The sequence below is a fragment of the Haliaeetus leucocephalus genome, unplaced genomic scaffold (assembly GCF_000737465.1).
Source record: "Haliaeetus leucocephalus isolate CR32 unplaced genomic scaffold, Haliaeetus_leucocephalus-4.0 Scaffold362, whole genome shotgun sequence".
Taxonomy (NCBI): Eukaryota; Metazoa; Chordata; class Aves; order Accipitriformes; family Accipitridae; genus Haliaeetus; species Haliaeetus leucocephalus.
In genome coordinates, this window is record NW_010972798.1 from 8,674,637 (window position 1) to 8,691,157 (window position 16,521).

At 42.9% G+C, this 16,521-nt stretch overlaps 1 protein-coding gene across 3 annotated transcripts in view; it reads left to right on the forward strand.

The window, feature by feature from the left end:
• The window catches only part of LPP (LIM domain containing preferred translocation partner in lipoma), a 314,060-nt gene that overhangs the window by 230,243 nt on the left and 67,296 nt on the right, over positions 1-16,521 (forward strand). For all 3 annotated transcript variants that reach the window (XM_010573061.1, XM_010573063.1, XM_010573064.1), the window contains one exon: positions 12,337-12,460. In XM_010573061.1, coding sequence (XP_010571363.1) covers positions 12,337-12,460 — 124 coding nt within the window. The remainder of the gene's footprint in view (positions 1-12,336; positions 12,461-16,521) is intronic.

The window sequence follows — 16,521 nt, forward strand, 5'->3', positions numbered from 1 at the left end:
CAAGCAGAATTATATATATCTCTTTTTGTTTTTCCCCTTCAGCCTTTGCTCAGTCAAGCTGCGAGCTGCTTAATCATTAAAAAACAGAAGGGGGCTGCTGCTGTTGTGGTTGAACAGGACACGAAAATGTTTCACAGACAAAGTGATCTTTTTAATACATCAAAGTGGTCCAGGCGCAGCATTATGTCCTGCCACAGGCCTCAGCCTCCTCAGCTCTAATTGCAGATGCCACTGCCTTTTTCAGTTTGCTCCAATCTCCACAAAGTACCACTTGACCAGTTAGCAAGATAAGTTCGTCTCTAGCCCAGGAGGTATGTGGATAGCCTTCTTAGCTGCATCTCTGTACACGGAGGAATGTTTTGACAGCTAAACATGGATCTTGTTGAGCTGTCAGTTCTGCTAACTCTCCCAAGCGTCTCTTATTTATTGAGCCATCAGGCTCTTCCTGACCTCCTCAAAGTCAGTCCCAGCCTCACACAAAAGATGGCACAGAAATACAGCTCGAGCGTGGCCTTCAGAACAGGGCAAGTTTCTTCAAGCATTTGATGCCTTGAACAGCACAGATCATTTGGTCTCTGTGTCAATGCAATGGCTGCACCCTCAGGCGGGCAGCAGCCTTAGAGGCTGTAGCTGGGGGAATTCAGATTCCCTTCTTAGTGCACAGCCTGGTTTGGCTGCCAAGATCTGGGAGCTTTTTAAGAGGCTGATGGGAAAGCAGTAGAGTGGCTCTGAATCCAGGGAGCCCTGCATCCCCTTCTGGTTTCAGTGCCAAGCAGGGAATTTCTTCTCCTTGCTCTTTATTCCTAACCTGATCTGGCTCGGAGACCATAGATACTCCTGCAGTACACAGCATAATCCCCACAGCACAAGCACCTATGTGCTTACTATCTGGAGTGTCATGACCACAAAGTAGTTTTCCGTTTGGCTGGAAAGTGCCTGTGATGGACGTGGGATCATGCGCTAGATGCGGGAGGGGAAGCGGAGTGGGGGAGCATGTGACATTTGAAGCCCATATAACCCTTCTGTGTGGGAATCAAGTGAGACTGAAGGTGTAGTGCTCTGCTCTGGGTGCCTGCCCTGCCTGATGCCCCAGCAAAAACACACGTGCACATGTGTCCAGAAGCATCTGACCAATCCCGTAGTCTAAAACTGGTGGGTTTTAGTTAGCATTAGATAGTTCTTGTACAAGGGAGCTGATTCAGTAAAATCAGCTCATGCTGATACCTCCTATTGGCTCTTGGTTTCCTGCTTGCTCCCTGCTCTGAGGATGCTGTTAGTCCATCCTTCCATTTCATCCAGCTCCTTTGCACATTAGTCTTCCCTAAGCCACTCTCCTTCGTGTAGTGTATACACACAGTCCTCGCTCTGTGGGCTCTTGCCGGCTCTGGAAGCTCCCAGCCACGTTGCACTTTCTTCTCCTTCCTCTCTGCCTCATCCTATCCTCACTTCTGATGCTGGGCTCCGTCTCAAATCCCCTACTGCACGCTGACTGGTCTTCCCCTCTTCCTGCCAGCACTTCTCTCTTGCCTTTGTAGTTCTGCCTTTTTTAATTGTTAGATTTGTGTTGGAAAAGGCTAATTTGTTCTTTCCCCTGGCTCTTTCCCCATGTTGTCAGAGCCCTCGTTCCAGATCTGACCTTGACCTCTCTACTCATGTGGCTCTTCTCTCCAAGGGCCATCTCCTCCCCTCTCCACAAGCAGGATGAGTAGTATCTGCAACAGCCATGAGTAGCACAGTCCGCTCAGATCTTCACTCCTGTTCCAGCAGGTTGCAAGGAGAAGGTTGAGACCCTTTGAATATTGAATAGCTGTGGTGAAAATTCCTGCAGCATTTTTTGATAGCCCATAACCCCTGCTGCTTCACCTCCCTGCCACGATTTGGCTGCCAGGTGGGACGTGCTCGGTCCTCAGCTTGTGGTTCTCTCCGGGGGAAAATCATTCCTCATCTTTTGCTGCCCTTTTCTCAGCTCCCACCTCCCTTCAATTGTGGGAAATTCCTGAGCAGGGACAGTGTTTCAAGGGAGACTTGAAGCTTTTATCTGAGTAATACTTAACTGCCCTGCACTGTATTACAGGAGAATTATGACTTTGTTGAGAAATTTCTACTGCTGTGAGCCAAATGAGAGATCATTTTCATAAGTACATTGGGTGAAATAAATGATAATCTAGATGACGGGCGTTTACCCTGGCCTTTTTCCCCCAAGTGCAGTATAGAATTTGGCACTCCTTTGTTCTGAAAATATTATTTCTGATTATCCTGAGGTAATTGATAGTGAAACATGTACAAGTCTCTTCTAAAGCAGCAGTGCTTAGGCTATCAAGATGATGTTCATTAGGGGCTGCAGCCCTTCACTCTCTCCTCTTCCTTTTCTTGTGAATTACTCCCTCTGCTCCTGTTGGCACTGTTTAATTTCACCACCTTTTTCCTTACTGCTGATATGTCATATCCTCTGCCTGACAGTGCTCAGCATCACAGTAGCACCTGCAAGTACAGCTAATGCCTTATGGATGCAGGCTGCACCATGAGCTTGCTGCCAAACACTTTCCCAGACTCTAATGTGGGCAAGTAGCATTAGGTCTGCAAGCAAACTGCCTGCTTTTGGTGGACACTTCCAAAAGGTGAGAGGGATCTTTAAGTTTTTAATCACCAATCATTATGATCAACTCCAGTCTGGTAAATTTGTGAAGAGGCTATTGTCCTAGCTTGGGCTGGAGATAACAGAGAGGCCAGGGCTTGCTGGTAGAAGTGGTATGTGTGAGCTGCTGTGAGCCTCAACACTGACGGTCCGGGCGATTGCTCCTCATGAATTAAATAACGCATCTTTGCAAATGGTACTTGACATCATGTTAGATGGCTGAGCTGAGATTCAGGTGACCTAGAGATACCTGCAGAGGGCTCTTCATGAGGAGAATTAATTGTCTTAAATGCAGTAAAGCTTCAGTCTGTTAAAGGTGTATAAAGCAATTCAGCAACAAAACCATCTGTATAGATGGTATAAAATACAGACATACTCTAATTGAGGCAGAAATTAGAGGATGAACTCTGATCTTTACTGCTTGCATATTGTCTTGAGCTGTGGCAGTACCCTTTTAATACTCTTCTTTACAATCTTTCACCACAAATCCTTGAGGTGCAAGCAAATGAGCTCTCCCTCAGACTTTGAAGAGTAGCAATTTTGTCATTATTATTTGCAAATTCTGTTTTCTCTTGCATCGCTAGAAAAGGTGTCATTTTGAATATTTTTTGTCATCCCTGAAATACACCTCAGCTGAGGGGTGAGCACAGTAGATGGCCTGGGCAGAATCCAGATGTCTGGACTGTCTGTTCAGTTTCTGCTTCCCTTCCCCTGACTCAGTCACCTGAGAGACTGAAAGTCAAATGAAGGATCGTACTCAGCGCATACACTCTCTGACGTGTTCGGAGCTCCCCATCCGCTTTCCAAAAGAACTTGAACTCATTTTGTTAAAAGGGGTTGGGACCCTCCAGTAACCACTTCAAGAAAAATGGCCTGTGCAAAGCTAAAAGAAAAACAGCAAAGCTCTTAGAGCGAAAGCAGCTACACATGAGGAAAAGAGAACAGGTGATTCTAGGATCAGAACAGGGGTAAAATGGAGAAATCTTCCAGTCCTGAGATAAGGAAGAAATTTCTGAGTCCAGCAGGAATATACTTTGGTTTTGCCACACTATTGTTTTCGCTAATATTATTCTTATCACTTTTATTGATACAGCAAGACCACTGAGGGGCATGTTGGGAGACCAGTGTTTGTTCTGAAGATGTTATAATCTTAGAAGACAAAACGTAGGCACATGTGAGTGGAAGGAGGCACAATTTTGGCTACTAAAGATAATTAATAATAGTCATAATTTGTACTCATGCAGCATCTTTCATTCAAGGGTCTCAAAGCATTTTGTAATCAAGAATTCATTGAGACTCTCAAACTCTCTTGAGACAGCCAAGCATTATGAACACCATTTATAACAGCAGGGTGCAGGATCAGACCGGTTAAGAATATTGCTGAGGATAAAACTCAGGAATCCTGTCCTCCAATGCTATGGATGCTGAACCAAGCGCCCGCGCCAGTCTGAGAAGCCTTTTTTACTGTAATTTTTATATATATAATCTTTTAATGTTAAGCAAAATGTGTAGTCTTCATTTAAGTCACTGGTGTCCTGGGAAGTGTAATGGCCCATGTCACAGTTGACTAAAAGTGAGACTACAGCTAGTGGGTTAAACACATTTGGTTAACCATTTGTTTGCTGTTACAGTTTTCACATGAAAAAAGCTTAGATTAAACCTGTCTTGGTGATGGAAAGTGATGTGATTTTAAGTTTCTTTGTGTATTAAAACAGAAACCCAATTTGCATATTTTAAGTATCTTTTCTAGCATATTCAGGCATCTGGCAAGAAAGCTATATTTAAACTGTTAATACAGTATGAATGCAGGTTTCACATGCAAAATTAGTACCATTAAAATTGTGAGATTTATTTTTCTTTTGAAACAAGTGATGCCCCAGCACTTCTGTTTTTGTTACCTGATAAGGCACTGCAGCTGGGACAGCCTATTTTTTCAATAGGCGATGAACCTGAACCACAGGGCAGGTGGTGCTCATTGCACAAACACCCAGTCCAACCCCCAGCACCACATGGTGAATGGCGGTGAGCTCCCTTGTCGCTGTGGTCCACTGAAGAAGGCGATGCACCAGAGCTGTGTGTAAGTCCGTCATGCAGTGTCATTTTTCATTGTCTGTGAAAACAGTTAAGTTCTGCCTTTATAAAGTGTTTTGCAACAGAAAAACTTAAAAAAAAAACCCAAAGCTCAGTTAGTTCCTTGTGATTTAGGGCTGCTTCTGGAAGGGTAGGTTTTGGAAGGAGAGTACGTTTTTTCAGTGGGTTTATTGTGGCAATTAATTGCCCGGGCTAGTTGTGTCCTGTGTGAGCAAACACATCTCTTTTCATCAGTATGAATTTTGGAGCATTCCCATTTTTACTAGGTGTGTCCCTGTGCTTGTCCTATAAGATAAGGATGCAGCTCAGTTGGTGGGGAGACTATGAGCCCTGCTTTGGAGTGCCACTCGCTGTGACCAGAGTCCCCCCCCAGCTCGATGTCTTTCAGTAGTGCTACCTTGGATTTACATGAGGGACCTCTGTACAGGTCTTGAGGCTCATCATCTCCCCAGGCAAGAAGCCCTAGATGGCACTATGTACCCCAACATGTGTAGCCAAGATGACAAGAAGTGAATTCAAACCCTTCTACAGCTCTTCCCTCTGCAGCTTGGAACTAAGACTTTGAGACTGTCGTCTCATATGGATGCTTATGGTTCCTACTCTGAAACACAGATTTTGACCTGCTGATAGCAGTAAATATAATGCTTAATTAATTAATCCTTTGAAGACAGCCCTGGAAGCCTACAGTATTATGACATAAAGAGGAGGGGAGTTAATAAGCAGCCTATAGGGTCTTTAGTGCTGGTTTTGATACATGGGAGTAAGACAGTGCTTGACTCTGAGCCCAGAGAGATGTGGCAAGGCAAGCAGCTTAGAGCAGAATAAAACCTTCAATCTTTAAACAAATAGATGAGTAAGCATAGGACCTCCTGATGTAATTTTATAAAGCAGACCAAGCTCTTCCAGCCAAAAACATAGGGCTAAAATGATGCAATCTCTTTATCAATATATTGGTATAATGGTGATGCCTCATTCTTCCTTTCAGTAGTACCATCCAGCTTGTGCCTTTTTTTCTGGATTTTTTAAAAAGTGCCTAAAATGTCTGTTACCAAAGTAAGTGGCATAATAGGAAATCACAAAACAAAACAGCCTGCTCCCCTTTTCATGCGAGATAAGCCTTGACAAGTAAAGCGTATTTGTGTAATGATAGGGCCAAGAGGCCCCAGGCAAGATCAGGCACTGCTGCACTTGTTTCTGTATATACATTTAAACACCAATGGGACATTAAAATGTAGTATTTTGTAGGTGTTCTTATTTGAAATATAGTTTAAATCTACTGTTTCCTGAGATAACACATAAAAAATTTATTACTTGGAGATCTGTTTGGTTTGCTTTTTCTAATGAGAAATGGCCAATGTTGCTCCATAAAACTCTAGCTCATCTCCTGTTAACCCCGAATATATAAACAAACTACAGTGTCCAGCAGAAACTCTCCAAAATAGAAGTGGAAGCTGTCATTTAACACAGTCGTGCTCAATACAGAAGCAAGCGGCTGATAGTGGTGTTTACAGATTATCCAACTTTTATAATATGTAGCAAAAATAACCAGCCCTTCCAGATTCAAAACATTAGTGAGAACGTGAAGAATAGCAAGAAAAGCTGCTTAGTCTGTTTGCGTATAATAGCATACAAACAATCCAAGGACAAAACAGTCATGCTCATTTATTACCATGCTTGATGATTAATAAAACGCTCTGTCTCTGTGTAGTCACTTACATTGCAGAAGCTTGGAGAGCTTTGCAGGCACTGATTAATTAAGAGAGAAATATTGTTAAACCCCTTTTACAGAGTAATTAGGGTGCATGTACAGTGATCCTATTGAATTCAGTATCAATACACAGAGACCAAGATTTTGGTTTCATGACTATAAGCTAAAAGCTGTGCTCCGGAGAGTCAAAACAGGCATCTGTATGAGCAGACTGATTTTCAGAAGTCCTGGGAACTTCTCAGCTCTTTAATAATTTTGTGTTCTAACTCTATTATAGTCTTGCTCTTAAAACTATCAACAAGATGCCTCCTCTTCCACCTGTCTGCATCCCAGTTTCACACTGTAAGAAAAAGAGACATTTGGGCAAAATTGCAGGCTGCGAAGTTAAAAAAGAGAAAAATATTTTTGTTGTTATAATTACTCAAATTCCGTGTAACTTAATGTCACAAGAGATTGTTGAAACTAAGAGCTTAGCAGGATTAGAATAGGACAGGGAATGTGCATGGACAGCTAAGTGAGGCTACGGTTACAATAATGAAGTTTAAAAATAAAGAAAAATATCCTCTAGAGCTTTGAAGTAGTTACAAAACTGTCCTATTTCAAAGCAAGCCAGTGTTTAACAAATGAGGGCCCTGCTGTGAGAACTGCCCATTCTGGATTGCTGGTTTGCTGCGGGAAGTGGTGGCAGGGCAGGTAGTCAGCAAGGGAACCGATGGCTGGTCCCGCTCTGGCACATCCCAGAGGAGACCTCGCTCCTGCCTGCCCAAAGACTTGTGACTTCAGGCTGCTGGTGCGGGCAGGAGGTGACTGGCCGTCAGTGGGTACCTCCTTGTGCAGGGCAGCTCCTGCAAAGGATCTCGATGAATTACTCCGACCAGGAGTAAGCCCAGGAACGTGCGTGTCGCAGGGAATCCAGGCAGAATCGTCTTTTCAGGAATCTGTATGTACTCTGGCAGCTGTTACTTTTCACTGGGAAAATAAATCAAGAATTAAAATATTTTTTTCCAGTGCATCTCCTCTGTAAGAGAGATCAGTTGGCCTTAATTATAAACTGAATTACAGCTGCAGGCAATCTTGATATTTCTTTGGGAGCTCAACTCATGAGAGATGTGGCACCATGCTGGATTTTTTTGGTCTGAAAGTTTGCGATTGTTTTGGACAGTCAATAACTTAAATGAAAAAGTATGGTCTTTGTCAGGCCATTGAATAAAAAATGTGCTGCGATGCTATTTAACTGTTTATTTAACTGATGATCAATTTTGGTGAGTGAAGTGAAAGGAAAGTGCTAACTTTATGCAGATGAACAAGAAAAAAAAAATGAAAGCGAAAGTAAGTATCAGTGGAAGATGTTTCTGGCTGCCTTTCAATTCCAAATTGGGCTAATTCTACCTTCTGAAAAGAAGATAATTTCCATGTTTCTGTAATTGGGAACACATAATTGAAGTTATTTTCTCTCAGAGAGAAGCAGCTTCTTCTACAACATTTGCAAATGGACAGGAGAAACGACTACATACAGTGCACTCTGAATGGTGGCGCCTTCATCACAGCATCATCTTCGGATGTCTTTGTAGATTTTGCGCTGTGGTTTTTACCCATTCGAGTAAAAATTTATATGTGGATGGGGAAGTTTCATGTTGGCGAATGAATTGCACTAACTGCAGAACTCCCTTTTCTGGACAGCCATTATTTCAGAGACAGCTGATTACCAGTGAGGTCTGGAGCAGAAAACACAGGCCAGAGAAGCACTGAAACAAGTATCAACTTCATGTACCAAAACAATTACACAGTGATTCCACGGACTGCTTCTTTTGACCCAGCTTTTTAGGAACTGAACTCTAATGAGGAAGATGAGCCAGATGTTGCAGCGCTTTGAGAGTGGCACAGCGATTAACTCGCTTCCTTTCATTTGTAGCATGAAGATATTTTCTGCCATGGGGTTTAACCCTGGGAAGGCTGGCATTTCCCTAAACATCCCATTAACTAAGCATGTAGGACAGTGTTTGTTTATGAATGTATTTGCATCTGCACATGCAGCTGTAATCATCATGCTCTTCCCTGAGGTTGCTCGATATTTGACGGCAGTAGCAAAGGTTGGACTCAGGTGCTCCTGCTCCCAAAGCGTGGTCCCTTCTGCTGGCTTTTTGCTGACCAAGGCTCTTTTCCATTTTCGTGGGTCAGTTTATCATCCCTGATGTTGCTGTGATTAGCCAGACAGAGTGGTGCTCAGGGAATTTGGGAGGCCATGTTGCAGTTCGGCACAGACCACACCTCTGAAGTGTGTCTAGCTCAGGAAGCATACGTTTGTGTGCATTGAGGCATCGTGGAGAAAAGAGAATGCATAAAGATAACTGTGGTAGCTTAGATGGCAAATTGGATTTCTAGACAGCCTTGATCATTCTACACATCAGGAGAAAATAGAGGAAGTTTAATAAAAAACACCACCACAACTCTGTTTTGTAAGGAAAGCCAGAGTTATATTTTTATCCTGACCTAACAAAGGAGGAGGAAGGAAACTGTTTTGCTAAAACAAGCATTTTAGATTGGACTAAGGATACACTTATCTCTGTCTACATTTGTGTGCATGCATGTCCCAGCAAACTCAACAGCATATTCATATGCATGAAGTGCATTTTCCTGGAGGCACATAGTCAACATGTGCCATGTGAGGAGGAAAAAGATGTGCCTAGCACTGCTTAAATGTTGGTCAAAAAGGCATAGCATTTTAGTCAAAATAAGTTAAAGCATCTCATAACATTGTGGTTGGTATTTGTTATTTTTGCTGACATTGTGTACTGGATAAGAAATCTAACTGGTTTGGAAAAGTGCAATGTAGATAAAATATGAGAGCAGCCTATTTATTGTGTGTATGAGGCAACGTGGCCTCCAAAACCAGAGAAAGTCAGACAGAACTGAAAATCTGCAGATTTTGGTCTTTCATTTTAAAATGAAAAAAACTTTTAAAATAAAAAAAGCCCAAGCCCTTACTGAAGTGGGCACGAGCAGGGCCCCCAATCGGAAAGTGTGGGAAGCCAGCGTGGAAGAGAGAGAGAGGCTTCACACACCGCCTGCCCGGGATCTCCTGCCGAAGCCTGGCTGGTGGTGGCCTGCAGATGTGGTAGCTTTGGGTCAGAGAGTGGCCGGTGTAGGTCTGCAGTGCTAAGTCCACCCCCGGCAGGTTGTGTGTGAGGCTGAAGACGTGGGGCTTGCAGCAGCCTGGCTGCAGGTTTTGTCTTTGCCTTAGAGCCCACATGATGATGGGCAAATCGCTTCAGCTCCATGCGTCTCACTTCCCTTTTCTGTGAACAGACAGCAGCTTGTGCCTTCTGTTTTGGTCCATTTATATTATAAGGCCCAAGGGTAAAAGCAGTGTTTCAGATTATGTGTGGACAGAGCCCAGCAGAACAGGCTAGAGCATGGCACTTCCACACGTTCGTGCCACACTGTTAATTATTGATGGGGGAAATACAGGGATGGGGTTTATCATCAGCTTTGTGACATACCATCTTCTCTGCACAAAGTCTAGGGAAGGAGTCTCAGTTGATGGTGTGGCAATGGTCATTCCTTTCTGCATGGAAACTGAAATAGGTACAATAGATGGAATAATATTTTAAGAGGCTCAGTTGCCAGATTGATTTCTCAAGCTAATAAATCCTTGGCTGCACTTGCTGTGTTAAAATATATGTTCAGGCAAGATTCATGATCAGCTCTTAGGAACAGGAGAGCAAAGGAAAAAAATAGGTTGTTCCAAGATTAAATGCTTTACATTTGGCACCTTTAATTGGCTTATTAATAAACCTCTTTTTTTGAGGGTTATGCTATTTATTATTTCTAATGAAATAGTTGTTGACTAGCCTTCTAAAAACAGCCACAAAGCACTGGCCAAGGGCATCTGGGTGTGCTGGGTCAAGTAGCTGGCTCTGAAACTCCTAGTCATATGAGTGGCCTTATCCCCACCAAAATGATACATCCCACAGAGATGGCACTTACATGGCTTAGAAAGCAAATGCAAGTCCTGTGCACCATACAGGCCTGTCTCCCCATATGAAAAAATAAGTTGTGGTAATGCAAACACATCAAAGTGGTTGCATTTGTACGATAGAGTGTACTGAGCTGTGTGTGGACATTCAGGATTTCCAGATGTTCAACAGCTTCCTCAGAACAACTGCTAGGCATCTAGAAATCCTGGGCAAATGAACAAAATCCTTGAATATTGCTCAGAAAAATATCCCTCAGCAGCAGAAGAAAACATCTCTGGGAAGACCTGAATGGATGGTAGGTCCAGTCTATATTCTCAGGCAGGGGGGCTGAACATACAGCAAATAGACCTCGCACAGCCCCCCAGGGAAATTCATCCAGCCTGGGGCTTATTCCAGGTGCCCTTTCTTCCAGGGCACCATGCCACCCACCTCCCTTGTGCACTGCTGCTACCCTGTTAGAGAGCAATTGGCAGACAGGCAGCGGGTGCAACTGCTGTATAGTGTGTTCATGGCAAATCCAGCATTTCCAGGGAGTGCAGTCATGCTGCTGCGCTCATGGGTGCAGTGCCTGTGAGATAGATCAGGTCAACAAGCGAGGGGGGTGATGGTGTACAGCTTAGCATGGGCCCTAGAAAAATAAATATGACAAGGTCAGAAATATGCAAGTGTTTGATTTCTGGGAGTGCATGATTGAAGTATTATTGCTAAGCGCCGTTCTGAGACCTTCTCTACATTGATTGATGTCTCATTTGAAATCTCCTTCTTGCCTGAAAGAAAAAAGCGTGAAAGCATTTAGTTAATTCTCTTGCAGTGCTTCAAAGCTGCTGTTCTCTGTTGAACATGACTGGCTCAATAAAGATTCATCATGTCAAATGTAGTGTCTATAAACCAGAGAGAAGTGGCCAGTGTATTGTTTCTCCAGTGATTTTATGTTTTCTTCCCATTTAAGTAAGTATGGAGCATGGAAAAATGCTTCCTTGTAGACTAAGGCTCATAAGTTTCATATCTAAGGTCCAATCCTTGATGAAGGCAGCAATTAATCAATGAAATCACTTCCTTTACTGAAATGCTGCATTTCATAAATAAGTTAGTTTTCACATCCAAGTCTTTCAAGAAAGCAGTGCACACAAGGAAAGCTGGTGTCAGCGTTTTTTAATCCTGAAATGACCGAGTTTCTCATTATGGACACCAAACTTAGCTTCTAAGAAACTTCTAGGCATGAGACTATTTCTGTGCTTCTCAAAATATGCCCGTACTTCTGCTGTTTTCCAGGGAGAAGACTCACTGAGACAGACTGCAAATACTGTATGCCAGCTGTTAGCATATGAAGGCCAAGAGGTCTCAGTTTCTCAGAACATATTGAAACCCTTGTATCCCTAGTACTAAAAATCTGTGGACCAGCTCCTGCTCTCGCTAATGTTAACAGCAGGATTTGTGTCAAAACACACAAGAAGAGAACATAGCTAGCACCTCGGGATTATCTGTCTTTGTCCATATACTCCACCACTGTAGGAATGATTGTTCTAGCATCTTTTATATTGCATTATTAAGGGATGGAAGCTTTTGCCAAATCCAAACTGAAATGCTTCCAAAGCCTTTTTCAGTGTTGGAAAATGTTTGTATCAAGTTATCCTTGGAATAATTTTCTCCTTTATTTATTACTATGTGCTACTCAGCAGACACCTAATTATGAGGCACAGAATACTTCTCATTCTAGGAGGATATGTAGCACTTCACTGGATGTTTTTAGGAGTCCATATTCATTACATTAAATGAGATGTTTACTTGCGTGAATCCCTTGGGTTTTAAAAAAAGCAAAAGTAAGACAAAGAATTAATTTCAACACTGAATAGCCATTAGACCTTCTTACTATGGGTGAATGCTTTTATACCACATCACAGACTGTTTGTCCTTTTTTTTTTCAGAGTGGGTATCCAAGCTCTGGACCCTCATCAAGCACTCCTGCCTTCAGGCCTGAGGATGAGCTGGAACATCTGACCAAGAAAATGCTCTATGACATGGAGAATCCTCCCTCTGATGACTACTTTGGTGAGCAGTGCCATGTCACAAGTGTCCATAGCCCCTTTCTGTATTTACCAGGTTTGGTAACGGGGAGGCCTGACAGCTGCACTGTTAATGTAGTGACATTCGTATTGATGGATTTGCTTTCCGTGCTTGGGCTGGAAGTGTAATCATCCATAGGAATTCCTCTGTAATTTCAGCATAAATCTCATGCTCACTTGCTGTATGTTTATAGTCTTTCTGGTTATAAAGTTGAATTTTTCAGTGTCTGGTTCATTTTCACACCATCTGTCCCCGGCTTTTAGGCTACCAGGCTGAATTCAGGTGCGGTGTGCTGTCTTGCCCGCCTGCCCCATCCCTTTTCATTGCAGCTGCAAAAAAGCTGGCAGTGTAAACGTGTTCTGCTCCCAAGGCATGGATTTTCATTTTCTATATGCTGGCATAGATTAAAAGGAAATCCATTTTAAGTCAATCAGGTTGGTTTTACATGGGGACCTGTTAGCCCAGAACTGAGTCCAACAAGTACGAGGAAGACAAATCTGAACTGATCGGCTCAGAACCATGTCATCTTCCTTGCCTGGAAAAAGATAAGCAGCTAAAGTGGTATAGAACAGAATTATCTCAGGCATCTATAGGTGTAAAATATATATCTTGCCTTTATCTAAAATACAGGTGATATGGCCTCTGAACTCTGCATTAAAATCAGGAGCTTTGGGCACATTTGATGCATCTCGTCTGTGTGCTTAGTTTCTCACAGGCTTGGGTGACAGTGTTGTTAGGAAACTGCTGTAGTCTGTAGAGTTAAAGACTGGGGTAGGCCATTCATTTTGTGTTCTTTATCTTCCTTTATTTCATCATTTCTTAAAAACTTCATTTAGATTGCCCTCTAGGTCTATTTGCTATAGATTTAGGTTGGACCAAAACATTTCTGGCTTAAAGAAACTTTAATGTTTTGGTTTAATTGCAGAGCAGGTGGGATCAAGGTTTCACTAATAAGGATCTTGCAGTGACAAGGATCTGATTACATGAGAAGGTCAAGATGTTCTCATCAAACAAACATTGCCCTTGTAGATGGGGTTGATATCAGTCCCCATTCTCCATCAGTACTTTCTACCTTCTGTGGTCTCCACCCTCACAGCTGAAATGTCTTCTCTATAAACATTGATAGTCATCAGAGTTGATGACTAGCACAGATCTGAGGTGTGAGCAAGAAGGACTAACTGAAGAGAGGATAACCAGAGAGCATTTTCGGTGCTGCTGCCTTTGACTTCATCTCTGCCCATATCCATTTGTGTTCACTCTCTGATGTTTCAAAAGCGAAGCAACAACCAAACAAACATAACGTGTTTAGCCATTAACATGCGTGGGCAAGAGGGAGAAACTTTTTTCCCACTCCCTTCAGGCAAATGGCTGAAGCCCTGAGGCATGAGATTTGATTACAGTCATTTTCTTAATGCAGAGCTGTGAGTGACAGGAGCTGGTTGAGGGACTAAAGCCCACCCAGTTTTCATAGCCCAAGAAGGTAGGCAGGTGAACAAAGAACTTGGAGATTCACAGGCTCCAAGGTCAGAAAGGACCTTGCCATTATACTGCCTAATGTCCTACTCTCAGTTTCTCCCAGAAACATGATTGAATCATGACTTTAAAAAAAAAAAAATCTAATCTTATCTTAAAGACTTCAAGCAATGGTGAGTCAACCACCTACCCTGATAAGCTGTTCTAGTGATTAATTTTCCTCACAGCTCAGAAATTGCTTCCTGAAGTGGAGCTTAGTGCTCGGGTTTTGCAGACTAATGCTGTATCACTAAGATGGCTCTGCTCTGTTTGAGTGTGGTACATCGAAGTTTTTTCATCCAAAAGGGAAGCATAGCTCAAAGAGTTGGAACATAAAGTCTCTCAATGTTAGGTCATCAATTTGGCTATCAGATGGGAGGTCAGACCAATGCTGTGCCAATAGCTCTTAATTCAGCAGGAGACAAGAAAATGGAAAGGAGGCTACAGAGCATTCAGAAATTTTGCCAGTGTTGTTTATATAAGCTGTAGCATCATCAAAGATGGAATAATCATGCATGATGCAAGCTGGAAGATGAAAACCAAACAACCACCCTAGTCCTACCTTGGGCAGGTGATGTTTAATTACAAGCTGCACCGGATTGATCTTATAATTGCACTGAGTCTATGCCACTGAAAGTCATCTCTGAAGTGGTGTCCAGCCTTGGCATTCTTGATGTGCAGAAGAACTGTGTGTTGAGCTGAACTCCTCCTCAGCTCTCTAGGCATGCTGTGCCCCATGCAGCCATTTGGGAGACACAGCCACAACTAATTATATACCGACCAAGAAAAACATAAAACAAAACCAGGAGTTCTGGAGCACAACTGCTTTTTATGGTTGGATAAAATCAAAGAGTTGGGCACCCTCATCCTCCTAGGTTTGTTCCAGCCCGAGCTACTCCCAGGGGAAGATGGTCGCTGGAGTCACAGTGGATGAGGCTTTTTGATATGGCAGTGCAGGCCAGGAGTTTTGTACTAATTCTGGCTATGTCAGAGCTAAATACCCATCTACTTGAGCTGTCAGCCAGTGCCTTTCAGTAACTTCATGCTCATGTGGAAAGAACAAATTAAGTGTGGGAGGAAAAAAAGAGCCTTTCAACTTTGGTTAACTGTCTCAACCAATATCTCTGCCTTTGTTCTTTATTTGTTTAGCATGGTAGCATGGATTGTACAAGATTCACATGGCACATTGATCAAATAATCAGAAAAAGGACAAATGGGCAGAGACATTGACTCTGATTTGCATTTAATATCTTCTGCCTGAGGTCTAAATGCCATGGTAATTGTAGCATACCAGATAGCTGTCAGCTAATCACTTTTATTAGTTTGAATTTAGAAAACTGGATTTCAGCGTATTAGAAGTTGGTTAAGAGCAGATAGGTTTTGAATTGAGGAATCTAATTAACCTTGCTAGAAAGCTGCAAGGCGTTATATTAAGTCATGAAAATAATTTGTTGGAATAATTACATTTGAACTGTCGGGCTGAAGAAAGGTCATTTTACTTGGCCTGTCAGCATTCTGGGATCTTTCTGTAACCATCTTCTGCAATTTCACTTGCCGTATCTCTGGTTTTCAATCAAGCCATCTTGATTCTGAAGTCAGTGTGGGCAGAGCGGAGGTTCCTGAGGAGGGAAGAGGAGTAGGAGCCTCTAAAGTTGTCTCTTTGCTCTGGAAATGACGGCTGGTACTGCTGGCAGACCAAGTGTGCTGAGTTCAGGAGCAGGACAGCCAGCACTTCCCTCAGGTCTGTGCTCACTACACCTCTCTGCAGCTTCCCTGGGTGGAAATTACTGAAGGTGATTTCAGAGTCGGGGGAACTGTTCTAGCCAGTCCACTCAGGCAAGCACATACAGCTGGCAGCACAGCATGGTTCACACTGCATTCCTGGGGAGCCTGGGTGCATGGCGAGAGCCAGAAGCAGCATGCTGGAGACACACTTCGGAGCAGCAACACCACAGTTTGCAGCTGTTTGTTGCCTAGACTTTACCACAGCAGCATAATCCGGTCACTGGGAAATCCTCTAGCTACCATTGGCAAGGCAGTGCTTATGCATTGAAATACCATCACTAAGCATAATAATTACAAAAAACACTGTGAATTTTTAGGAGTTAAATATGCATACTGGGTATTCTGCCTCACTTAGTTTTGTTGAAAGGCCACACTACCATACTAAGTCTAAGCACCCCAATCTTTGGTGTATGTCCCCTCCTACCCTCCTGTAGGTGATGGAGTGACTTCTCCTGGGAAGTCCTTGGCAGATCAGCAAATTGAAGTCTCTTAAGTCTAAGCTACTCTTCCTTCTTTACTGCTGATTCAGTTGCTGATCTGTGGTAGTTGGCTGTCTTTAATCAAATCCCTTTTTATTAGAAAGGATTCCCAAATGTGTTATGCACTGTGCAGCAGGGATGGTTTCTCTCTGTCACAGCCCTCCCTGTTGATAAATGTGCTATTGTAGATAGGCATGTCTGATTTGTTGAAAAAAAAAAAGAATACTTTGTGGAGTTGAAAAAGGGTAAGATTTGGGGAGGAGAAATGGA